Source organism: Dasypus novemcinctus, chromosome 7 (genome assembly GCF_030445035.2).
Source record: "Dasypus novemcinctus isolate mDasNov1 chromosome 7, mDasNov1.1.hap2, whole genome shotgun sequence".
Classification (NCBI taxonomy): Eukaryota; Metazoa; Chordata; class Mammalia; order Cingulata; family Dasypodidae; genus Dasypus; species Dasypus novemcinctus.
In genome coordinates this window covers 92,716,092-92,742,744 of record NC_080679.1, presented here as the reverse complement: position 1 = coordinate 92,742,744, position 26,653 = coordinate 92,716,092, and the positions used below count along the sequence as shown (strand labels likewise).

The following is a 26,653-nucleotide window of genomic DNA, read 5'->3' as shown; positions in this document are numbered from 1 at the left end:
TCTATATTGTATAGTCTTAGTTGCTTCTAATATAAAGTTATGAGTATAATTTCACTGTTTCAGTAAAGTCTCTCTGAATATCTACAAAAACAGTATAAATACATTAAGTACATGTAGTTGAACTTTAGGTGGTTAATGTTTATTCTTACATACATACACATCCATACATACTTATTAGCGAAATGAGTCATATCTTGTTTAATATCCATATTTTCCATATTTAAATAGTCAAGGTACATTGCAATTTAGTTGGTGGTGGTGGTGGTTGTTGTTTCTCTTTTGCCATCTAGGCAAGACGGTCACATCTGGCTGTGATTGTTTTTCAGTGTATTCATTAATGTTAGTGAATCATGCTTCATTTCACATTCACCAGAATTAAATATTTGTTAAAACTGGGTTTATATGTGGATCCTAAAATGAAGACTTTTAGATTGTTGGAGCAAGAAATAAAATTAATCCAAGAGCAAAGAGCTTATGCTGACAGTTTCCAAATTCTTTCAGATGTGTTACTCATGAGCAACTGCTTCTCCATGCTGAGGCTGGGTGTTCGGGGAGCAGGTGGGGTGCAGGAGGGCTGCTGGTGCCCACATCATAGATGGGGATCTCTACCACTGAAGTGAGCCCTGAGCCCTAACAGGCAGTGGGTGCTGTTCTTTCACTTTTATTCTGTAAATAAAATAAAAATTGAAAATACACGGTGGGACCTAGCTGTCCATAAGGATCTTTTCAATTAGCCTGTCTTTTGATAAGGAACTGATGAAGCTAACAAAGAATTATTGTCGATCTTGATTTTTGAGAAAAGTGTTGGTAATTATATCTAATCAGGTCTTTGTCCTGGCAGTCAGGGGATATTTTGTTATGAAGTGGCCTCTAGGTAGCAAATAACCATGGTAAAAGCAGAGACAACAGCTCTTTCATCTACTTCATTTTATTTCTCTGTGCCTACCATCTATCACACCTTTCCAATTCATAAGCCTATTCTTTAAAAAAAAAATTAACTGTGTTTCTTTATAGTTTCTTTTCATTATTATTTCTAATTGACTGAAGGTCTCATATTTGAGAAAATATGCTGGGTCCTGATGTAGAGTGTCAGTTAACTGAAGTATGTCAATATTGTAAGTAAGGATGTTCAAAGTCACGGTCTCTGAGGAATTTTGGTGAAACTTGATAATCTCTTCTACATGGATGAAATATGAGAGGATTTAGCTTCAGGCATCATTCAGTCATTTGACTTCATGCTATTGCTGCACGTAATTTAATATTTACATTTTTCCATACAGGATTAGGGATGCTTTATTTTTTTTTAAACTCCACTATTGAGCACATTTTATGCCAGAAACTCTACTAAGCCTATTGCCTATATTTTCTCTGTGACTCCTTATAACAATCTTCTAAATTATATTTTGTACTTCCCACTTTATGGATAAAGAAACTGAGACCCAACAACTTTAAATTTCTTATCTTGTGTCAAGTAACTCATTCGTGTCGGAGCCATGATGTGAGTACACATCAGTCTAGTTGCAAGGCCTGTGCTTCTAAAGTCTGGTCAGTACTCTGGTACTTCAGCATTTGCTGAGGTGATACTGTATCTGTAGGGAGTGGATAGGATTAAGTCTATCAATTCTTTACATTCTGGAAGCTGTTAGACAGCTTTAGAATGTCAGTGACCTTTGCTCTCAACCGGTCTTACTTGGATTTGAATGTTAAACTAGAGGAGGTTTCATATCACATAACTAATCCTGTGGCCCATCCAGACTCTCTACAGATTAAAAAAAAAGATTGGGTTAGATTCTAGAGTAATAGATTTTGAGATGTTTCCATTCACCAGGGTTGAAATTATGATTTTGAAAGGATTTATTAAATAGATGAATAAGTAAAATTCTGACAACAGTTTCTGAGCCTCCCCAAATGGCTATACCCTTAAGAAAAAAAAAAAAGTGTCAAATCTTAACACTCCATGCTGTTCACAGCAGCTGCCACACTTCTGCAAAATGTGCCGGAACAATTCTGAAAAGCCTGTTGGGAATAAGACCATGTCTTCTTTTACAATTTAGAAAGCTTTCCATTCACAGGCTGAATTTTCTAGATTACTTGTTTGTTTTTTTCTGAAATGGGTAATTGATAGTTCTATGGTTTGTATTGAGTTAGGAAGAAAAATGATCTTTTGAGAAATGTATCATTAAGACTGCTGTGTAGAGGTTAATCAGAAGGATGCAGTGGCTAAACTAAGCTATGACTTCACGGGATTGAGAGAGACAGAAGATTCGCTGAGTGCTTTATCCATGTAGTTTTTCTGGAGTGCTTCTCTAGGCACCATTTCTAGTCGTACACTGGTTTTCACATATGCAATTAGTAGTGTTTATAGATTGCCTGTTATTCAATTAACACTGAGCTGGCCATATCAACTCACTGCAGGCCTGCCTTTTCCCTGCCAGAGATTGTACCAGGGTTATCGACTTACACAGGCTTGGATGTCTTCCAGCTGTTTAATTATAGTGTCATGCGCTTTGCTTTTTCTAGTTTCATTAGTTTATAAATGTAATATGGTATCTTTTTTCTGTGATTAACACTTCATTTCAGCAGGCTAAATATGCTGGTAGAAAAGTATTGATTTCTGACACTATTTCCCTGGTATTCATGTAGATATATTTTCACCTACGTTTTATTAATTTTTTTGGAAAGTGACAGACATGAGAAAGAGCACCCAAAAACATGTGCCCAAATAACTAATGTGAAACAAAACCACACATTTAGCTCTTGCCATTCCTGTGGGCTTCATTTTCTATTAATATTAAAAAACACCCACTGATATTGCAAAGTTTTTAAGAATAGAAATATTAATTATAATTTGAAATAGCCACTATCACACTTAGTTTTTCAGCCAGTTGTGAAAAATGCCTGTTCAACTTTACTATTTATATGTTGCTGTTTGTATTATTAAATTGCATCTATGTATTAAATTTACATACATATAATTTATATGTATATATATCTGCTAAAAGCTGAATGAGTTATTTATCAGAAATGTAATAATAATGATTCTTAAACATGATGGAAGAAGGACCATATGTTTTTTCACCATTCTTTTAAAAATATTGCCATGTACAATGATTTTCATTTATTTATGGTAGTTATGTTCTAACAAGTCCCTGCAAACATTGAACTAATACTGGTGACTACAGGGGAGGTTCTTGTGAAATTCTGCTCACAGTATCTTCACCAACTTATCAATACACAACTGATTGTATGTGTTTCTATTTAAAGACCCCTTGAGTAATATATATTGTTGATTCATTTACATTGAACTCCTGCCTGGACAAAGCTTATCTGACATGTTTTCTCCATAAGGCACACCACAGCCTTCTTGTGCTTTGGAACACTGGGCAGTACTTCAGCACTAGGCTTGGGGGCCATTTTAAACAGCAAAATCACCAACAGAAAGCACAAAAATATGAAAATAATGGCACTAAATATGGCCCAAAAAGGACATTTATTTAGAGTAGAAGAGCTGAAACAAGAAGGCAGAGTGTTGCCTCGTTCATTTCGGACCTGAACTTTTTTGCTGCTCTGTGCATGCCTGCAGATGACGACAAAAGTATTGGGAGTATTGATTTCGGGATGCAAATAAATTTTAGTATGTATGGAATTTCTGGAATCTGTGGATAACAACAATTGACAATATTTTTATAATCTTTTGAGGTACTCCTTGGTAGTGTCTAGGGAATTAGCCCTTAAAAAACATCAACTGGGTGTCCTATGGATGAGCCATTGTAATAAATGCTATTTAATGATAGATTTCTCTCAATTTTATTTAATGGTGGTTTGTTTCCTTTTCTTTTGTTTTATTTTAATTGTTCATTTATTTTGAAAGGGAATATATAATTGTTTAAATATATGGTCATTAGAAACCTTACGCAGAGTCTAGCAGGGAGCCAGATACTCCTACTTTTTTTAAAATTGATTTTGTAAAAATATTACATTAAAAAAAATATGAGGTCCCATTCAACCCCACCACCCCCACCCCACTACTCCCCCCCCAGCAACACTCACTCCCATCATCATGACACATCCATTGCACCTGGTAAGTACATCTCTGGGCATCTCTGCACCCCATGGTCAACGGTCCACATCAAGTCCCACACTCTCTCCCACTCCATCCAGCGGGCCCTGGGAGGACTCACAATGTCTGGTGATTGCCCCTGAAGCACCATCCGGGGCAACCCCAAGTCCCAAAGGCGCCCCCACATCTCATCTCCTCCTGCCACTCCCCACACCCCTCAGCCAGCATGTCCACTTTTCCCACTCCAAAGCCACCTTTTCTCTGTGGACCTTGGATTGGCTGTGTCCGTTGCACCTCCCTGTCAAGAGGAGGCTCAGATTCCACATGGATACTGGATGCAATCCCCCTGCTCTCAGTTGTAGGCACTCTAGGCTCCATGGTGTGGCGGCCGTCCTTCTTCAACTCCATCTTAGCTGAGTGAGGTGAGTCCAATAAATCAGATTGTAGGAGCTGGGATACTCCTACTTTTGATTTTTGTAATTCCAAGTCTTAAAGTTTGATATAGAAGTTCAGAGAACACATTAGTATTCACTTAATATTTATTGATCACTATACCATTTATTGTACCTACTTAATATAATATTTGGGATATTGAGGAAAGAGTTAAGAAATATTAGAGTTGATGTTACTGAAGACTTTCAACATGGTAAGATAGAGATGAAACAGTAATGAAATTTTGTTTAGCTATCCTGGTGGTATTAAAATTAGAAAAATCAAGATGAATTTGCCAACTCTGAAGCATAAAAGCCCTGAGTTGTGCTATTTTTTCACATATTATACTATGGAAAGTTAAAGTAGTTGAGATTCACTGCATGCTCTTAGCTACAACCTGTATGATAGAACCAGTTTCTGCCTAAGAACTTAAGGGTAGGAATGCTAAATTTAATAAAAATATTTTTCATTTCTTTGAACTCATGAGATTAGTAGGAGAGGAGGATAGTTTGAAGTGATAAAAAAAGTTTTTGAGGCAAAGGGTGCTATTACAGCAGATTGTGTTCATGAGCAAAGGAAGTTGAGTCAAATTTCAATGAAACGATGATCCTTTAGAGATGTGGTCACGTGGGAAGTAATGAGCTTGATGGTTGACCAGGTCAAGGTCTGAAATTTACTGCTTGAAAGCTTTTACTCTAGCGCTGCACTGGACAGCGATAGCCACTAGCCACAGAGGCTATTTAATGTTAAACTTAAAAAAGTTAAATATACATTGAAGAAAATGAAAGAATATTCAGTTCCTCAGTTGCGTGAACCTTATTTCAAGTGACCAATAACCATTTACAGCTAGAGACTAGCAAATTGGACAGTGCAGAGATAGGACATGCTGAAAAGTCTTTGAGACAATACTCCATTAGAAGATCTAGAGATATTTATATATACCTTTAGGAAAGGAAATATTAGATTTAATAGCCATTGAGTTAGTATTTTCTTTGCTATATATTGTAAATAAAATGATTTATCTTGCAAAATAAGACCTCCAGATTGTAAGAAGGCTCAAGAGTTGATGAGCTTAGTGATTTAATAATGTCTAGGACCCATGGCTTTAATTTCTTTTCACTCTACCACCGTCTAACTTGGCTTCATTCTAAGGTTGTCTTCCCCAGGGTTGCAACATGGTTGCAGTGGTTCCAGGTAGAGTTAGAAAATATTTTAAGGATTCTTGTTCTAACTACTCTTCTGCTGCTTTCTCAAGAAAATTTTAGGGTTTAACTGTATACAAGGTTCCCATTGTGGGTGAATAGGTGAAACCTATTAGAGAAACCACTTAGTTCAGTTAGTTGCTGTGTTTATAATAATGAAGTTAAAATTGTCTCACATAGCTATGCTGTGACTCATGGAACTGGATTGTATCAATGCCATGACCATCATTGCTTAATTTGGGAGATGAGAGGTATAAGCTCTTTATTCTTCTGCTGCAGATAGCATTTGAATAATCCATAAAAATGTTAAATTTGGAAGGGAATTGATCGATAATCTGGTCCAGCCACCCTCTGGTCTAACAATATAAAAATCCCACAAGCCATAAAGACTGATTCATATATTAGATAATAAAAATTTGATTATCCTTAAATGTATCTTTATTTTATATAAAGAAATTCAGCTGCGACATTGGTCTCATATAATTCTCCAACTAAAAATTTAAATGCTAAGTTCTCAAGCAAAATACACTTGAGTTCTTAATTCTTAACAAGTGAGAAACTTCGTAATAGTCTTTTTTTTTCCTTTTGAGTATCATTTCCAGAAGTAAAATGTTATCAGTAAATGTAATGACTTTCTTAATATTTCTCTATCAGTATAAAACTTAAATGTTTTAGATCAGTCTTTTTCTTTCAGTCAACACAATTTCATAAGTGTTTTCTGTCTGTTAAAACAGAAAAGCTAAAGTGTTTACCCTTGAAAATTATTTGCATATGCTTCCAATTTTGTCCTGAAAATTATTTGCATATGCTTCCGATTTTCTCAAGACAGTCTAATTTTCCATCGAATATTTTAAAAATCAGTCAGAGAACTTTAAGAGTTGAAGCCAAATTCCAGATCAGCGTGGCTACCTAAGGAATTTCACAGATAAACTCTAGGAACTGTATGGTAACCACAATGACGTTGTAAGTGGGTTTTTGGGTTGGCTAGGTTTTATTTTTGACTCAGCGGGTGATGTGAACTCTAATGGAAAATACTGGTAATTTCCTAGTTAAGGTTTGTTTTTTATTTTTTGTAAAGATTAACACACTTTGCATGATTCGTGTTGAGTTTCTCTAAGACATTTAGAATCACATGTCAGGAATTAAGCCCTAAACTGCGGAAGCCAATGGGATTAAATGTATTTAAGAGAATACACAAATCAGAGGGACAGATTTGGAATGGAATCCCAGCCTTGCGACTCCCAGGTAGTCTCCAATCACTTAACAAGATTAGAAACCTTAGGCTTTCCTCACCAGTTCATTTTGTTTCTTCCCCTTTGTTTCAGTTACTGTGTTTGGATATGAGTTTGATTAAACATCCCCCAAAGAGACATATGGGCATCTCTTTTTTCAGATTACGGTTGTGTTGTGTGTGGTCCTTAAGGAGCTCTGTGAAAATATATCAGGTTTACTTTGCTTTAATTTATCTTTTCCAGTAATCTGTTTTGCAGTGGAGATAAAGATGGAGGGAGTATCTATTTTTCAATATAGCTTGTTTTTAGAGTCTTTTCCCTAAACTAGGTCAGACTCTTTTTGTAGGGCTATTCTAATCATTTCAAGGAGTCTTTATAATCCCTTTCACGAAGATTCTGCAGGAGGCATACCTAAATATCTCAAGGACTGCTGTGTGTGTAGATATACAGGTTGTTCACTGCAAGGACATGCAACTGAGGAGTGAATGGGAGCTAAAATCCGGCTTTCCCTTTGCTCTCTAAGCTGTGCTCCCTGTGTGGGATTTACTAATTTGAACTAAGGCAAGGTATGGGCTGATAGAGGTCCTGACACTTCTGTATTATATATAAAATATTTCCTTAACCTGCTCATAATTTGAAACTCAAAATGTATCAATTTATCTTATTTTTTGATGTTTTCAAAACTATATGCAATCGGTTCTTCATACCATGTGGGTAATATATAGGAGTAGGTAAAAGGGGGTCACACATGATGTAATCATGATTGAAGCAATATTGCACTTACTTCTTTATTATCCAGGAATGAATTAACTTGTTTACTAAGACAGGCGAGGCAGAACCAGGTAGTCATGTACCTTCCCGAAGTCTCCCTCATCAGGCAGCTGGTAGATTGATGCGCAAGGTCAGCTCCTGGATGTGGAGAGGAAAAGAGCCCAACCATCCTTGATGTTGATCTGCACTATGAAAAGGTAAATTCTGAAAGCTCGTCCCTTGCCCCTGGCAGTAGAGCAGAACCACGGCTTGGCTACTCTCCTCAGCCATTTTTGGGCCACTAATGAGTCCTATTCAGCAGCTGCCTAGTGATATTATAAACTTCATCAATTCTTGATATAAATGGATAATTGTATTTGTGCAAGAATAATGAAGAAAATTGACATGAGTCTTGAAAGAATTTCTACATGATATTCCATAAGTACTATGAACCTGCTGGGAGGAGCCCCAGTATACCTGCTTTTGTGACAATTATAAAGTAAATGAAATCAGAACAGGAAAAAGGTAAAATATGGAAATTGTCAACAGATTGAGAGATAGTGTCATTTAGACTTTAGAAGTCAGAAAGTACTGGATTCCAATTCCACTCCATTTGTTTATAAGATGTATGTCTTGAGCAAGTTGTTTAAATGTTTTCAATCTGTTTTCTCATCTGTACAGTGAAATAATAATAACCTATATCATGGGGCCTTGGGAGATTCAGTGAGATGAGAAATGTTAAGTGCTTTGCAGAGTGCTGGGCCTGCTGCAGCTGCTCACAAAGAGGCTGATAGTAATGATGAGGGCAAGAAAACGTCCTATTCAGATACATGTGCCTGTGGAGGCTAGTTTGCTTAATTTAATAAGAATCTTTGTCGTGTCAGAGAAGAGGTAGCAGGATATATTCTAAAAGGAAATAGTGGAAAGCGGACTTGGCCCAGTGGTTAGGGCGTCTGTCTACCACACTGGAGGTCTGCAGTTCAAACTCTGGGCCTCCTTGACCCATGTGGAGCTGGCCCATGTGCAGTGATGATGCGCGCAAGGAGTACCCTGCCACGCAGGGGTGTCCCCACGTAAGGGGACCCCAAGCGCAAGGAGTGTACCCCGAAAGGAGAGCTGCCCAGCGTCAAAGAAAGTGCAGCCTGCCCAGGAATGGCGCAGCACACATGGAGAGCTGACACAGCAAGATGACACAACAAAAAGAAACACAGATTCCTGTGGGGCCACACACATGGAGAGCTGACACAGCAAGATGACGCAACAAAAAGAAACAGATTCTCGTGCCGCTGACAACAACAGAAGTGGACAAAGAAAAACACGCAGCAAATAGACACAGAGAACAGACAACTGGGGCGGGGGGGAAGGGGAGAGAAATAAATAAATAAATCTTTGAAAAAAGAAAGTATCATCATAAGACTTGCTTTTTGTTCCTTTTAACCAGGTTAACTTAGCTGGAGGGTTGCTAACATTTGTTCCTTTTGCCTTTGGGATAAGTGTCTGTTTTTTAAGGTCTTTGCTTTTTCACATGGAGTTGTATAACAAAACAATTCATTCTTTATCAGCTTTCACCTGTCTACTTAATTCCTATACTCAAGGGTTTTTCCCCCTTTCAGAGTGCACATTCATAGGTTCTTCTTACTGAATTCAAGCCTACTTCATAGCCATTTCATACTTTTTTCGGAATATTTTTGAATCATCCTCTCACCCCACTCTAACACCTGCGTGTCTATCCTGACAGTGAGAAGAGGGGATGTCCTGGCCGCGTGGAGTGGCATTCGCCCCCTTGTGACAGATCCCAAGTCTGCAGACACACAGTCTATCTCCCGGAATCATGTTGTTGATATCAGCGAGAGTGGCCTTATCACCATTGCAGGTATGGGATGTTAAATTGGACTTGAGGGAAATTGTCACACCTGAATCCTCTTAATTAATGAACAGAGATTTTTGTAATTCTTATAAGTAAAGACACATTGCTTTGCCATGTTTCTTGTAAATAATGGTTGCATTTTGTTTTAAATAAGTTAATACATGGCAAATGATAAGAAAAACAATGGGTGCCAACTGGATGGATTATTTATCTACCTTTAAGGGGGCAAGTGGACAACATACCGATCTATGGCAGAAGACACCATCAATGCTGCTATCAAGACTCACAGTTTGAATGCAGGACCAAGTAGAACAGTTGGACTTTTCCTTCAAGGGGGTAAAGATTGGAGCCCCACACTCTACATTCGGCTTGTGCAGGATTATGGACTGGAAAGTGAGGTGGGTATACATTGCCTCATCATCTTTTTCTTTGCCTAATTTCACTGTTGCCAGTAGGATAATCGACAATCATGTGGCCTCCCTGACACAGAGCTCCTTTTGCTGGTTCATTTCTATTCACTGTGAGACTAAACTAAAGAGAGAGAGAGAGAGAGAGAAAATCATACCTTCCTTTATTCACCTAAAAAACATTGTGCATTTTCGTTTCTATTTTAAAACGTGCAGTTTAGTTGTCTTGTTCCTAGCAGACAGGGCATTCCAAATTCTTGCTCAAGCATAAAGGGAGGCTATTCTTCAAAAGTGATAGAAAGGAGCAGAATGCCGTTGAAGCTTCATCAGTCATTGATGCAGTGATACATGTGTAGTAGAGTTAGTGCTGCCCTAAGCATTTGAAGCTCAAGTGGTTTCCTCCCACAAAATCAGTCTAGTACTCCTCTAGACAATTAGTTACAGGCTGTGGGAAAATTGATAAGACAGGCATGTATTTTTTTTCACTTTGTACCTAGGAGGTATTCATTTTCAAAGTCCCTACTTAATGCATTTTATTTCCTCAGGTGGCACAGCATCTTGCCTCCACCTATGGTGACAAAGCTTTTGAGGTGGCCAAAATGGCAAGTGTGACTGGAAAACGGTGGCCCATTGTTGGAGTGCGCCTTGTGTCAGAATTTCCATATATTGAAGCAGAGGTATGTGAATGACCATGTGTGCATTTCTTATCTGCTACGGGCTACCATGCATCTGCTCATTTTTCATCTTATTTATAAATTATACAAAGCTAAGGTTTAATGCACATATGTCATATCAGCTTAAACCTTGAGCAAAATGTCTGTTTAGAGTAGATTTTTTCATTTGAAAAATTTGAATTTTGAAATGAGCTTGGTAGTGGTAATAATAATAATAATAATGATAGACTGTGGATTTCTTTCTCCTTCATGGAGTTAACCCCAGTCTTGTCAATTCACAGCTGTTTGTACCTTCTTTTGACCTTGTAGCTCTTTGCATTTTTCCCACCCATATACTGCCTGATGACATACCTTGATTTGACACTGAACTTTTCAAATATTTAAACCTTGTTTTTCAAAAAGGTTTCAAACTTTATAAAAATAGGGATCATGTTTAATATTTATTTACCATTCATTCTGCCTCAAAAAATTGGATCTCCAGGAAACATTTGTTCATTGATTGAATTCAGGACTTCTATCATCTGTTCAATCTGTGACAGAATGAAGAGATGAGACCATACTTTTTAATATTTGTCCTTTGATTATTCTACTATATAAATTAACATCCATATTATGTATAAGGAAAGAGGTCAGTAATTACTTATGGATGGCAGATGAGAAGTGATACAATTTGCATGTTTCAGCCAGGTTCTTTTCAGGAAGAAGGCATTAACTTTTGTCCAGTTCATCCCATTTTCCAAACATCCTTTGACAGGCAGGTGGAGGACATGTGCTCTGCCACTATTCATCTCATGCCTACTGGGTAACCAGGGACTGTAAAGAAAAATGTCACCTTTCCAAAGTACTGGTTTTATTTTTAGGTTAAACTTGACTTCCTCTTTTGAAAAATGGTCTTGAACTGGTAGTTTTCTTTAACTTGAATACAGGTGAAGTATGGGATTAAGGAGTATGCCTGCACTGCAGTGGATATGATTTCACGTCGCACTCGACTGGCCTTTCTAAATGTCCAGGCAGCAGAGGAAGCCCTTCCTAGGATTGTTGAGCTGATGGGCAGAGAACTGAATTGGAATGATTATAAGAAAGAGGTATTATATTTTTAAAACCACAGTTCCCCATATAAACACATCACGACTTGATCTGTTAGTAGAGGCTTGTATACATTTTGATGGTGACCTTAAATTTCTTGCCTGTGTCTGTGTGTGTCTGTGTGTGTCTGTGTGTGGTTAATATTGCCAGCCCTTAGGAAAGTGAAAAAAGATTGTTGTACTTAATACTGAAACTTAGTTGTTACTGGGAACATCCCTTATAGGAAAATTTTCCATAAATCCTGAAGAAAGATAAAAATGATTGTGCTAGAACTTTTTCTGGTTTTCTTTGCAAACACGTTTAGAATGTATTCTCTGGTGAAATTCACTTACTTGCTCACTTGTCTTCAGCAGGAAATAGTGGTTTCACTGCCTGCCCACCAAGTGCTTATTCATTAGCATCATTTTAGATTTTATATTTATATCCAAATAAAAAATCATGCTAAGGTATAGGCCTGGGCTTGTAATATGGGTGAATCTGATAGGAGAATCTTCACCCTTTTGAATTAACCCAAACTATAATTATATGCAGAAATTTGTGAAGCATTTTCATATATTCATTCAAAAAATAGTGTCTGTACTCATTGCATCTAATTCCTTTTCCCCCTAGTCTTTCTTAAATCCATGCCATTGAGGTATTTGGCCCACTATGTAACTGCACCAGCTCTTACCAAGCTCACCAGTAACTCTGTGTTGCTCAATATACTTGTGAACTCTCCTTCTCATTTTGTTTGACCAAATAATAGCTTTTGGCACAGTTGATTCATGCCTCCTTGTAGAACTACTTTCTTACTTTCTGAAACACTACCTCTCTTGGATCTCTCTCCTGCCTCCTCCAAACTACAACTCCAGTAGGTTTCTCTATGTCGTAAATAGCAATTCTACTCTTTGGTTGCTCAGGCCTAAATCTATGTATCATAGTTAATGCATTCTCTCATATCCTTTATCTAAACCTCATCATATTTATCTTCAAATAATAGTTTGACTTCAACTTCTTAGCACTTTCCACCTCTGTCGCCCTGATTCAAGCTATCATCTTCTCTCAAATGGATAATAATGACTTCCCTCTTCCTACCTGACTTCCCTGCTCTACTGACAACCTTAGTGCTTGTATTAAAACATCCATTAGATCATTGGCTGTATAAGTTTGAAAATTCAGAGGGTAGGTCTGGGCTGGAGATAAAAATTTGAGAGTTGTCAGCATATTGGTGTCATTTAAGCCCTTAGACTGGATGAGATCATGTAGAGAGTTAGGGCAGTTAAATAGCAAAGGCAGTCAGAGCACTCCACAGTTTAGACATTTGGGGATATAAGGAAGAATGAAGGAGAATGGGAGAGTAATAGCTATTGAAGTTGGAAGAAGTAGGAGAAGACTCAACAGGGAGTGGTGTTCCAAAGGGTAAGGAAGTATTTCAAGATGATAAGAAGAAAGGGATATATTACATACTATAACCTATGCTGATGATAGGTTTAGTAAGAAGAGGATGGATAATTAACAACTCTTCTGCTAAAAACAAAGGGCTTTCTTTCTCTGAGTAAAGCCAGAATCCCCACAGTGGTTTACAAGACCCTGCCTGATGGGGCCCCTCACCACCTCCTTGACTCTACCCCCTCCTTCTTTCCCTCCATTTGTTTCTCTCCAACCCACATTTATTTATTTATTTATTTATTTAAAGATTTATTTTTTATTTATTTCTCTCCCCTTCCCCTCCCCCCAGTTGTCTGCTTTCTGTATCTATTCGCTGTGTGTTCTTCTGTGACCGCATCTATCCTTATCAGCGGCACCAGAAATCTGCATTTCTTTTTGTTGCATCATCTTGTTGTGTCAGCTCTCCGTGTGTGTGGCGTCATACCCCTGCATGGCAGGGCACTCCTTGCGTGCATCAGCATTGCGCATGGGCCAGCTCCACATGGGTCAAGGAGGCCCGGGGTTTGAACCGCGGACCTCCCATGTGGTAGGCGGATGCCCTATCCATTGGGCCAAGTCCACTTCCCTCTCCAACTTAAATTTAAACCCTGCTGAATCCTCTGCCTGGAATGCTCTTTCCTTCCTATCCCCATAGATGAGCCCTTCACTTCCTATTAGTTTCTGCTTTAGGGGAACTTCTGCCTTAGTTTCCTGGGGCTGCTGGAAATTACCACAAACTGTATGGTTTAAAAACAGTACAAATTTCTTTGCTCCTGGTTCTAGTGGCTAGAGTATGAAATCAAGGTGATAGCAGGACTGAACCTCCCTCTGAAGACTCTAGGGGAGAGTCCTTCCATACCTTGTCCAGCTGCTGGTGGCTCCAGGTATTTCTTGGCTCTGGCTGCCGCACTCCCATCTCCGCCTCCATATTTACATGGTCTTCTTCCCTCCTCTGAGTCAAATCTCCCTCTGCCTTTTTCTTGTAAAGACACTTATCTTTGGATTTAAGGGCTATCCAGTTAATCCAGGATGACCTCATCTCAAAATCCTTAAATTAATTACGTATAGTATATACTCATTTTCCAAATAAACTCACAGTCACAGGTGCTGGGGGTTAGAACATGGACATATCTTTTTAAGGGCCACCCTTCAATACACTGTGCCTCCTTAACTGGGCTTATGAAAGAGCCTCTAAATGGCATTTCCTACCCCTTTTCCTACTTAATTTTTCTCTTAGCACCTAAAATCATTTTACGTGCCATGAATTTACTTGTTTATTCATTGTCTGCCTTTCCCCACAGGAAGTAGGCTCCCTGAAATACTCATGGAGAGGACTGAGTCTGTTTTGTTTCTGTAGCCGCAGTGCCTGATATATAGTAGGCATTGAATACATATCTGTTGAATGAATGAATTGACATTATTAGGCATTTACGTTATGTCAGAATTATGTCATATGCTGAAGGCTCAAGGAAGGATGAGGCATAGTCTTGATCTTAGAATATTCTTATTCTGGTACAGAGTCCCCAAGATGGGTACCTTATGGACTTCCTTGGGAAATGTGGGGGAAAGGGCAGATTTTCAGGCTAGATTTTAGACTAGCAGAGTCAAAATTTTCAGGAGTGAGGCCTTGGGCCTATATTTTTAAAGTGCCCCTCTAGTATTTGTGATGTAATCTGTACATTCCAGGTGATGGGCATCACTGGTCAAAAAGGGTTCCTTTTTCTTGACCTTACCACTCTCAGGGATTACTCTCCCCCTTTTTCATGGTTGAGGAAACAGGTCAGAGAGGAAGTCCTTGTCCAAGTTCACACTTACTAGCAAATTGTGGAACTGGGACTGAAACCAGATATTCTGATCACATAGCATATGCTTTCCTCACTCTGCCCTGTTGTCTCTGGATTAGCAGCACCGATTTATACCTGTTCCAGGTTTGAGTTTTGATTTGACCAGCTTAAACTGTATATAGAGGCAGGACAACAGTGAAACTTACTCCTGTGCTCCTGCCAATCATTTTTACTATATAGAAGAAGTCTATGTTCCACTAAAAATTATGGCTGGAATGATTTGAATATGCACAATTATATTTTGTGCCATGATTTCAGGTTGTGGAAAGTAGGAAGGTGGAAGAAAATTCTGAAAACTAGTTGTATTTGGACCTCCCAGGAATCTAGATTTAACTCCAGTTCAAATTTTATAAGCAGATTTGTTTGCTCAGAAATACTCTTCTATCCCTCTCAACAAAGTCACAGAAATAAAAGACCTAAAGTTATTACTCAGTATCCAAGCCATAGGAGTGTTAATGAGAACATTGGACAGGCTAGAGAGAACAATGGAGAAGGGGGAAAAAAAAGAACTAAAAGGTTAGAAAGTTGGTATTCTGAGAAAAGGTTAAAAGCACTGGGATTATTTAACCTGCAGAAGTGAAAGAGAAATGAGGTGATAAATAATTCTCAGTAGATGAATGGTGGTTGTTTTTAGCAGTCAATACTTAATGAGTGACTTGTATACTGAGCATTGTTCCAAATATTTTAGGGGAATAATAAATAGCTCATAGTTCTAGGGATTTTGAAATCTTATGAGGCTACAACACATGTACATCTCAGAGATCTGTTTATATTTTCTAAAATTTAGAGAAAGATGTAGAGGAACTGCTGCTTAAGACCAAAATCCAACCAATTTGGAAGAACTGATTAGGGAGGAAGGCAATGTCTGGGGGAGTTGGGGGTTGTCAAAGGTGTTGGTGAGGACATTTAGAGAGAGTGACATTGTCAAAGTGTGTTCCATGAGCTACTAATTAATATAAATGAAAAGATGACTCCAAGGTTAAAAAAAGAGTTTAGGAAATACTGAGTTAAACATATGAAATCATTTTCTTTAGTGCAAAATAATATGGAGCCTTTAAAATGCTATGTGCATTGTCAGTTTCTCAGAGGGGCTATACAGTAGGAACTTCTATATAGTCAGAACCAAACCCTGGCTTTTTGGAAGGGCAGTAAGGGAGGTGCAGTATTGCTTAGGACATACTTTGGAAATGCTTCCATAGGACTTGGTAAAGTAGATTTTATAACATTCAGGAAAAAAAGATATAGTTCATTGAGAGATTTTAGCGCAGGGGTTCTTAATAAGGGGTCCGTGAGCTTGAATTGAAATCCAAAAAAACATTATTCATATGGGGATAGGTTGATGCAGGTGTGATATATTAATTAAATAATACACAATATAGTATAGCCTTTGTAAGGGGCCCAGTCACCTGACTGACAAAGGGGTCCCTGGAACAAAACAGGTTAAGAGCCCCTGCTTTAGAGAGAAGACTGTTCAAGTAGACAGAGTCTCACAAAAAGAAATTCTTTCAAAATGGATTCCAGTTAGGACGAAAGGGAAGCAAGTGAGGCAAAAGTGGAAGCTAGTGTGACTCTGGAGAAGCAAACTGATAAACGCCATCTATTTAGATGGAAGACAGGTGATCAATAATGAAAGGATATCAAGGACTAATTGCTATATATGAATAGTGTCAGGAATTGGCTTAGTGTTGAGAAAAAATGCTGAGGACATCAGAAATAAGTTTTTAAAAATTGAAAGGAATTCAGGTAAGGACTAACCTAGACCTTTGCTTAACTTGACCGACACAATATTATTGAATGCTAGAGAGAAAGGAGAACTAGTCAACTCGCAGTTTAATGCCAACTTTATTTATTTATTTTTGGTTAAGGAGAATGATTTTCAGTGTGGAAAGAGGAAAATAAATATTGGTAAGAGGGAATAGACAAAGAGAAGGCTGCTCTAAATGAATTTGTATGCCAGCCCAGAAAAATTATACCTCAGGGGTGCTCAGAGAATTTGCAGATGGGCTTATTTAACTACAGTTGATCTTTAAACTATTGTGGCAAATAGGAAATGGGTCAGAAAACAGAAGGTGGGCAAGTGTAGTACCAATTTTCAAAAAGGAAAAGTTGAGTTTGTAACCTATAAATTGGTGATCTTGGCATTGACCTTGGGCAGGATTATGGCATTTTAAGTGTGTTTTATCAACATGTACCAATAAGTAGTAAATTTAGAAAAATAATTTCCAGTTTAGTTAGAGTAATGAGACTGTTACATCAGGAGAATCTTAGAGACAAAATGAATTGGAGTCTATAAAGCATTTTATGAAACCCCATGTAATGTCTTTGTAAAATCGGTAAATTTGTAACCAGTCCAGTGACCAGTGTTGGCCTCAGAAGAGATCTCTAGGAACCAGGTCCAAAGGACTCTCTTTTTGGTCTTGGCCCAGTTCACCTTGGTTCAAGGTTTTAGGTTATAACGTTGATGGCATGCATCATTGGTGTATCAATAACAAGAACTGGAGGGAGAGTGACTGTTTGATGACAAATTGAAACAACAGGTGAAATTTCATTAGGTATAATTTAATAGAGATAAATGACAAATCTTGCGTAAAGTACAAAAACAACTCCATCCATTCAAGATAGATTTGACAAGGCTTAGCAGTAGCGTATGTGAAAAAGAAATATGGTCTTAGTTAACTGTGAATACATAGCACTTACCGTGGACCATGGCTGCCCCCAAATCCAATTGCAATTGTAAGCTGCATTAATAGAAATCATATATCTAGATTGATGAAGCTGGTAGTTACTCTCTTCTAGGTCCTTGTAATATCTCTATTGGAGTATTATATTTTGTTCTGATAATGGTGTTATAAGATAGACCGATTGAGATCTGGAGGAAGTTATCCAGAATGGTTTTAGGGATTTGAAATCCTGTCTTATGCAAAGAGTAGTTGTAAACTAAAAGAAAACTCTAAAGAGCAGTACACACACACACACACCCTTTACATTTATATTTTTAATCTGGAGAATTATTTTGCATTGTCAACTTTATATGTTGCTATGTGAGAAGATTAAGGAAGAACATTTCTAGCATCTACTTCCTAAGATAAAGGAAAGTAGAATGATTTGTCTTTGCAAGAAAAATGAGTAAGGGGACTTCTCACTGACATAAGCAAACATGTTGTGTACAAGTGCATGTGACATTCTTTTATTATCCTCATTTTTCTTTGTACTGGCACTGTTCTGCAGACCAGAATTTGGGAATCACTGATTTAGTAAGATCCTCTGATGGGCAGTCTAGGGAATTTGAGACTTGTATTAGCCAGCTTTACCTGTGCTGTGCTGTATAATAAGCAACTTCAAAATCTCAGCAACTTACCACAGCAAACATTTATTATTCACTCACATTACATGAAGGCTACATTAGCTGTTGTGGTTCTTCTCCAGGTTTTAGGTTGGCTCCAGGTCTCATCTGGGACAAACCCTTCTCATGGCATGAAAACAAGAGAAGCTGATCAAAATTGTGCTGTTTCTTTTAAAGCTTTTACTCAAAAGTGATGTCCTCTCATATTTCACTGGCCAAAGTCAGGCAGATAGCCAAGCTCACATCTAGGGGGTTGAGAAATATACTTCTCTCATGTGGGGGAGGAAACAGATATATGTGTGAACAATATATAGTACATCATACTACAAGAGTCATTTAGGGAAAGTAGCATGTTGAAAACTAAGGGAGATGGTGTTAGCAACAGTAATACCAAATGAGGGTTGAGACACTGAAAACAGGAAGAGTAACTATTCAGGATAGTGTGTTTCTTCCCATCATTCCACCCAATTCCACCCAACTATCAGAATCCTACTGACAAAATTTTAGAATAGATAATCCCATGATGCTGCCTTAGTACTGCATGCCACATTATAGTAATTGCTTAAGGCCTAAATATTAGCTTTACTTTTCATTGCTTTTTTTCTTCTTCTTTATTTTCTTTTAAATGTTACATTAAAAAAATATGAGGTCCCCATATTCCCCCCACCCCATTCACACCACTGCTCCCACATCAATAAACTCTCCCATCATTGTGGCACATCCACTGCACCGGGCGAATACATTCTGGAGACCCGCTGCAGCACATGGACAGTGGTCCACATTGTAGTCCACACTCTGCCCCAGTCCACCCAGTGGGCCATGACAGGACAAACAACGTCCGTGTCACCAAACCACAAGAATTAGGCCCTATAGATTTTGATGGTTAATACTATAGAAGAACACTCAACAATAAAAGAAAGTATTAATGTGTGAAACATGTGGCTCTCAGAATCATATTGTGTTAAGTAAAAGCAGTCAAACAGAACAGACTATGTGCTCTATGAACTCTAGAAGAGGCAAAATTCTGCTGACAGAAAGTGCATCAGTCATCTCCTGTGGCTGGAGGTTAAAGGAAGGGATTAACTGCAAATGGACATGAGGATGCTTTTTAGGATGAAGGAAATATTCTCCCTGTTGATTGCAGGATAGCAAACTGCATACTTAACATGTGAGTTTTACTTCACATGTTATTATACTTCAGTAATGCTGGATTTTTAAAATAAGGTGGTCAAGTAAGTGAAGATCAGCTTTTTTTCTGCAGAACTCCACCCCCTCCCACATATACACATTCAGAAAAAGAAAGAAATCAATAATTCTTTCTATAAATCTTTGAATTCCATGTGTGTCTATGTTTTAGGAAGAACTTGAAACAGCCAAGAAATTTCTCTATTATGAAATGGGCTATAAATCTCGATCCGAACAGTTAACAGATCGATCTGAAATTAGCCTGCTGCCTTCAGACATTGACAGGTACTTCTAATAAGTTTCCATCTCACTCATTTTTAAAAACTCCTCTGTAAGTATATCTTTCCATTAATCAATGTTGTATTCCAGGTACAAGAAGAGATTTCATAAGTTTGATGCAGACCAAAAAGGCTTTATTACCATAGTTGATGTTCAACGTGTATTAGAGGTAGTATTTTTTTTTTACAATGTTAGTCTTTAATAGTGGAAGAGTACAAAGGTGATATTAGCTATTTTTTCATCTAATGCTTTCTACAAGTATCTTTGTTTAAATTTTTGAAAGCTTGAAAACATTAACTTAGAAATATTCTTAATTTTTCAAGTAGACCTCACAATTATTCTATACTTTTCATTTACTCAGAGTATCAATGTTCAAATGGATGAAAATACACTGCATGAAATTCTGAATGAAGTAGATTTGAACAAAAATGGACAGGTTGAACTCAATGAATTTTTGCAGGTAAGTTGAGATGAAAGGAAACAAGCATATTTCTTTGGTCTTTATAGCAAATGGGTGTTCAAGTATGGATTTTTAAGTCTACACAGTTGTCACTTCATTTTGAAAAAGAAAGGTTGAAGCCAGCAAAGGTTGATATGTCTGCCTTCAAAGTTCAGGCTCTACTTGGTGCATGTACTTTTTAAAAAAAAATTTTTATGAGGAAATTTCTGTTGTACTGGGCAATTTAGATTAAATCCCAGTTAATTGTGGTCTGAAGGGTTGGATGGGATGCATGCTTTTTAAGGAAGTGTACCATGGAATGTCACTCTTGCACCATTCTCGACTTGACTGAAAAGAAGCAACGTAATATTTCCAATGTGGAAGGTACCTTTTAATGGAAGAAGTTGGAAAAAAAATTATTTTTGTATTTATTTGATAAACATATTTATTTGAGAATGTAATTATTAGTTTCTTCTATTATAAAGGACCGGAAGAGAAAAAGGAAGGAAACCACTATTCTGGGGGGTCAAGGTAGTATAATTCAAATATTTCCATTTTCGCATTTTACCTTAATCAAGGCCCCATTGTTTAATCTTTGTATCACTGAAGGAATTTTTGTTACGTAATTTCAGACTGGATGCTACATATCTTTCCTTGAAAGTTTCCTTAACAGAAAGACATTAAATGAACTCATACATTATTTGCCCATATGACTCTGATCATAGGAGGAGTGCATTGGTTTCCCAGCAGCCAGGGTTTTCCAATAGTGCTTCTTGGGTAGGGATTTCAAATGAATGCCAGGTCTTGCTTGTACCATGGCAATGATGAATGCTGAACATGAAATAAATTAATGCTGGGGATTTTGGTCAATGTCAGCCCTTTCTTCACTGTGTCAAGTTAAACAAACAAGATCAAGGCAAAGGAAATGGTAATTGTCTCTCAGGAGATGAGCTGCAGATAAGAGCATTGTTGAATTTAAATGCAGAAAATTTTCACAGGTTGTGTCTAGCATTACAAAAAAAGAATGTTTGGTTCTTTAGCTTGCTATTTAACTAAATGCACATTTTAAATTGAATTTAAAATTTATGCTTGGGGGTTCAAAATCATTTAATATATTTTTGCATAGTTTTCTGAAGAATGTTTTATCATCTGTCTCAGGATTCTAAAAAACTTTTCTTCAAAGAAATGGCTGCTGCTTCATTTCATGTGTTTTAAAATAAACAACAGCTTTTAGAGTTGATAGACCTGGAGTTTCAGAAACAATAAGAATCTGATTTTATGGATATACTACATTTGGTTTTAAGAAACTTTCTTGAGTGCAGTAGAGTTAAGCACAGGAATTAATTTAATCCATCTGCAGGTTTTCTTGTAGAATATTTTAATAATTGACCAATTCTTATCCAATTATAAATGAGAGACAATTCATACTTCTACTAAGTACAAAAAATTAACTTTCAACTAAAAAATCTTACTGTGTTTATCATACAATATATTTACACCCAAATTTTTTCTTATAATATGGTTTCTGGATACTTTTAATGTTTAAAGAAAACTGAGTTTTCAGAGATTGGTATATCATATACAGTTTATAATTGGAAAAAATGACTTCGGTTTGCTGTTTTGTTTGCTCTGATAAATTTTCAAGGATGTCACGGCATCAGAGACAAAACAATAAACAAATCATTCTGTATTTAGATATCAGTATTCCTTATTGTTAAGACATTTCTCATTAGATGTAAAGTAAGTTTTAGTGCTTTTTGAAATAAAATACTTTCCTTTTCTGAAGATTAAGAGCCTATGTTTATTCCATTAAAATAATTTTTAATAAAGATAAGTTTTTCCATAATCCTCATGGAAGGATCATGCTAGATGCATCATGCTTACCTGACTTTTATTTTTAGGTTTGGGCCTTAATGACATTTCTGCATATAGAAGACTATCTCTAATAAGCAAAAGCTTGTGAATAGGCTTTTAATAAGGTCATGAAATTCTGATCTAGCCCCTTGGCAGATGCCTCTAACCCTCATTCAGAGCCATGTTTTAATGTCTCTCTCTATAGGCTAAAAACTGTAAACCTAAACATATTTTAAGAATTTGTGTATATATATATATATTTTTCCTGGTGAATGGCTAAATAAGTTTTTAAAAATAAATTAATTAATTAAGGATATTGGGCAAGTGAGAGCAAGAAAGGCAAATAGCTAAAACCACATCAACTCAAAAAGGCGGGGGGGGGGAAATGTCCCTGTGCTCATGACTGCAAAGTACCTTCCAGATTAAAGGCCTTTGCCTACTGATGGCATGTAATTTCAAGACTAATTCTGATTTTGCACATTGGGTAAAAATGAATTAGCTGAAATCTGGGCTGTCGAGGACTTTCAATTCTTAAGGTAGATCTCTGGGTCCATTTTCAATGACTTAAATGTAAGTTACTTTTAAAAGTCTTTAAGAAATTTGAATTTAGGAGACTTGAAGTTGTCAAGTACAGTAACACTAAAAATGGGTAGTTAAATATGGGTCATGGTTTGTATTTGTTCAATCCCTGGGATTTCTTTTTAATGTTTTAAAATGGGATTAAAGATCTAATATTTGAGTTGCTTTAAAAAAAAAAAAATGTGTGCCCTGAGCACATTAAGGGGCAAAAAAAAGTAATATGTTTTCATTTGTTTTTAATGGCAGCCTGATCTGCTGCTAGATGGATGTGGTTTTTACAGCAATGGTGAATTACCTGCCCTCCCCTCTTTTTGAAATGTTCAAAAATTGTATTCTTCTTATTTAATCTGTAGCACCTGCTATGGTATTTGATGGAGCACTTAATTACCTCTGTCTGCCACAATAGTAACCATTAAAGTGCTGTGAAGAAGAAACTGTTCCTGCCTTCTGAATCTGTTGCATCTTTTCTCTTTAAGCTGATGAGTGCTATTCAAAAGGGAAGGGTGTCTGGCAGCCGGCTTGCTATATTAATGAAAACCGCTGAAGAAAACCTTGACAGAAGAGTTCCGATTCCCGTGGACCGTAGTTGTGGAGGATTGTGAGTCTGAGCAGTAAATCCACAGCCAACAAACATAGAAAGAACATATCCCCACGTAACACCTAGAGATGACTTACACCACTCCAAAACTATGGTTATGGATAGCTGCCTTTTAACACTGGGAAACATTCCAAAGCTTTAGGATGTTGGTATATATCCTTTAATTGTATTTGCCATTCAGTGTAGCTTCTAAAAGTGTGTCTTATTTTCTCATTTTCAGTGCACACTGATTTAATGTTTTATGTTGATTTTGTTACTTATTAGACTGGACATGCTCCTTTTGGGTTTGTTTATTCCTTTATTCTAGAGCAGTTCTAGAGGCAGAATATTTTGGAAGAAATTGAAAGAAAAGCTGAAAAAATTTGTGACCCGCACAACCTCTGTACATTAAGCTGGTAGATAGCATTTGTTCCTAAAAGAAGTGGAATGGGAAGTGAGCCCTACTGAAATGATAGCATTCATTTCTGGATATCTCCCATCCCCTTCTTCCTCCAAAACAACTTTGCACAATTTTTAATCTAAAGGATGACTGGCGAAATTGGAGAGGGAAGAAAAAGTTTAGGTATGGTTACAGGAGCCAGTCTCAAAGAGTAATTCTGAAATTCCAGAATTACAGGTATAAGATAAGGATAGCATTGACATTTGCTGGGAGTTGCAGTGATAGTTTCATCTCAGCAGTTCATTTTTTTTCCCAGTCACTGCTGGTTTTCTTTGACTGTTATAGTTGCCAAGAAGAGCCTTGATTTTCTTACCTTAAAACTAGCATTCAAGTGGCAGGTTGGATGTAATGAGATGAGATCAAATTTCTCAAATCTTTACAGTAGTAATAAATTTAAGGGTTAAATATTGTGCTTATAGATCCATATGAAAGCACAGTTATCAGCCTCCAAATCCTGACTTTTGGAGCATACAGTATTGTCAAATATGGTCTGTCTATTTTGGGTAGTTTACGGCATCATTTTTTGAGGGTTTTTGCAAACAAAAAACCACAAAACTATAGAAATAGATTTTAGTTAACTTTAATTACAGTTGTGTAAAAAAAAGGCTAAACATTCCACTATTCAAGTTCATTTTAGTTTTTCTCTTTTTTGTTTTTAATGGAAAAATTTTCAACCAAAAATAAAAAGTAAAATCACACACACACAGAATCTGCATTGAATTTAATAAGTAGTCCTTTGAATTTAAAAGGAAAATTTGGGGTGCTTTTGCATCTTTTGGTGGTATTTTAACTAGAATCACTTGAATATTTTTCATTGGGCTTGCTCTTGGAACTTTAACTACCTACTTTTTTTGTTTTTTGAGATCAGGTTCTACATATAATAGTATATAGCATTTTATTTCATGGCAAACCTCCATTTTGAAGATTTGAGGTCTTGCTTTTTAAACTGGTACATAAAACACTTTGTGCTATTATTTCTATATATGCCAACATTGTGGAAGATGTTTATACCTCACTCAAGTGGGTTATGAGCCTGTCACAATATAAACACTGGAGATCACTCACCTAAGTCCATTCCCTCACTCCCAGAACAAACCAACCCCAGGAAAGGACTGCATCTTTAACTCGTTTTGTTTTGAAGTGAAGTTTAGATAACTTGCCACTTCCTAAAAGAAAACCTAAAACAGGGCAAGTGATCCTCCCAGGTATCACTGTGAACTTTTTTTTTTTAAGGTGTAACGTTTTTATGCTGTTTAATAAACGGACACATGTTGCTTTGTAACTCAGTGCAATAAATTTCACTATTTAGAACTCAATGACCCTCAATAGGTGGAAGATCTGTTTTCTAAAACATCCCAGATGATGTACCCATATATTGTACCTTTGTGCTTTCTCTTTTTTTTTCTAGTTAGATCAAGATAAAGATGGCTTGTATCCTCCCTGAATCAGTTACATAGGGACCGGGCTTAGAAATCCTGACTGGCCTGGAGAGATCTGTTTGTAAAACAGGCCTTGTGTATTTTATGCACGCTTTGCTATGAGTGAAGTTCCTTTAAGGGCAAAGAAAAATGCATTTTTCTTCTTTTGAGCATATCTGCTTTTGCCTAAAATCTGCTGATTTCAAACCTACGCTCCTTCACCAATCCCAGAGACTTATCTTGGAAATGAGCTGGTTCTAAGCCTTTACTGTAAATATGGTATCCTGACATTTTAGTGCAAGTTCTTAATTAAACCTTTATAGCTTTTTGACCTGACTTAAGAAAAGGGGGAAATTAGAGGAAGAAGCCCATTCCAAACCCATTCCATGTGCAAAAGAATATTTTTTTCTTTTCATATAAATGTGATAACTCTGTTGGGGAGGGGTGAGGTATGCAGGGATTGTCTTTTATCATCAAGTGATTTATTTTAAGAGCCTTAAGGGGATTCAGGTGAAGGAACCACCATCTGTGGTGGAGAGTTGAATACTTCTTTAAGTAACCTCTCGCCACATCATAATAATTGTGATAATGCTGGATTATATGTTAAGCCATGGTTGTCTGCCTCATATCCATCATACTGTTTGCAATATTCTTGCTTTCAATCAGTTTATTCTGAGTGCAATTTTAGAATTTCTACTGTTAAACGCATGCTCCGTATTCTGCTTTAATTTCCCTGGCTTTGCTTTGTGTGTATCACAATATATAGCTTCCTCTTTTGTACAACAAAAATTTCATTCTTACTTTCACTAAATACACTGTAAGGGTGATCATTGATTTTATTTCCCTATTTTTTATGCATTTTTAAAGATTTTTTGGTATATGAATGTAATAATGTTGAAGTCAATGGACCTGTGACTTGCACTGTTTTTCATTATATCAATCCTTTTTAGGGAATAAAAATATCCTACTATGTTTTTAAAAGAATATCAAGTATAACCCCAGTACTGGAGCGGATATGCACACTGCATGTTTTCATATGTGGCGCTTTTATGTATTATGTTGGGTTATTGTTCTAGATTGGACTGTTAAATACTATGTTTGAGGCTGGGTTGTCATTTTTATAACTGTCTTGGTGTTTTATTGCCATTATTTATTACTTTTGATATACAGAATGAGCTGCATGCATTTATAGAGCAGTAAGAGGATGTATTTAATGTGCCTTGTTTTTAACTGAATAAGAACTGAAAGCATGAATCAATAAAACTGATTAAAATGGTCCATTTGCTGGCATTTTGATGTTACTTAAAGTCAGAGAAATAACTTTAATTAGTGCTGAAGTTAAAAAGAAAGTTTGAAAATATTTTCACAAACTCTATGTTTAATAATACACATAAATCCTTTTAGCTTGGAATTTTGTAATTTTATCTTAAAAGTGGAATCTCTGCATGGACAGAAGTAATTTTATGAGACTGCCAGGATTATTTGGATTAATTTTTTGTTGTAGCCTTTAGGGAATGGCTTCTGTATTTGTGAAATCCTATTCTAAAATTACATTCAT

At 36.8% G+C, this 26,653-nt stretch overlaps 1 protein-coding gene across 9 annotated transcripts in view; it reads left to right on the top strand.

Moving 5' to 3' along the window:
- GPD2 (glycerol-3-phosphate dehydrogenase 2) overlaps window positions 1-26,373 on the top strand; it is a 158,609-nt gene extending 132,236 nt beyond the window's left edge. For 6 of the 9 annotated variants that reach the window (XM_058300898.2, XM_023587523.3, XM_023587521.3 and 3 more), the window contains 8 exons: window positions 9,415-9,549; window positions 9,766-9,941; window positions 10,496-10,627; window positions 11,551-11,709; window positions 19,662-19,774; window positions 19,859-19,937; window positions 20,130-20,228; window positions 23,117-24,379. In XM_058300898.2, the coding sequence (XP_058156881.1) occupies window positions 9,415-9,549; window positions 9,766-9,941; window positions 10,496-10,627; window positions 11,551-11,709; window positions 19,662-19,774; window positions 19,859-19,937; window positions 20,130-20,228; window positions 23,117-23,242 (1,019 nt within the window). In that variant the 3' untranslated portion in view covers window positions 23,243-24,379. Of the gene's footprint in view, window positions 1-9,414; window positions 9,550-9,765; window positions 9,942-10,495; window positions 10,628-11,550; window positions 11,710-19,661; window positions 19,775-19,858; window positions 19,938-20,129; window positions 20,229-23,116; window positions 24,960-25,085 lie in introns of those variants that run through there. The other 3 variants (XM_058300900.2, XM_012523466.4, XM_058300899.1) reach the window with 2 other exon arrangements.
- Window positions 26,374-26,653: the final 280 nt, after the last annotated feature.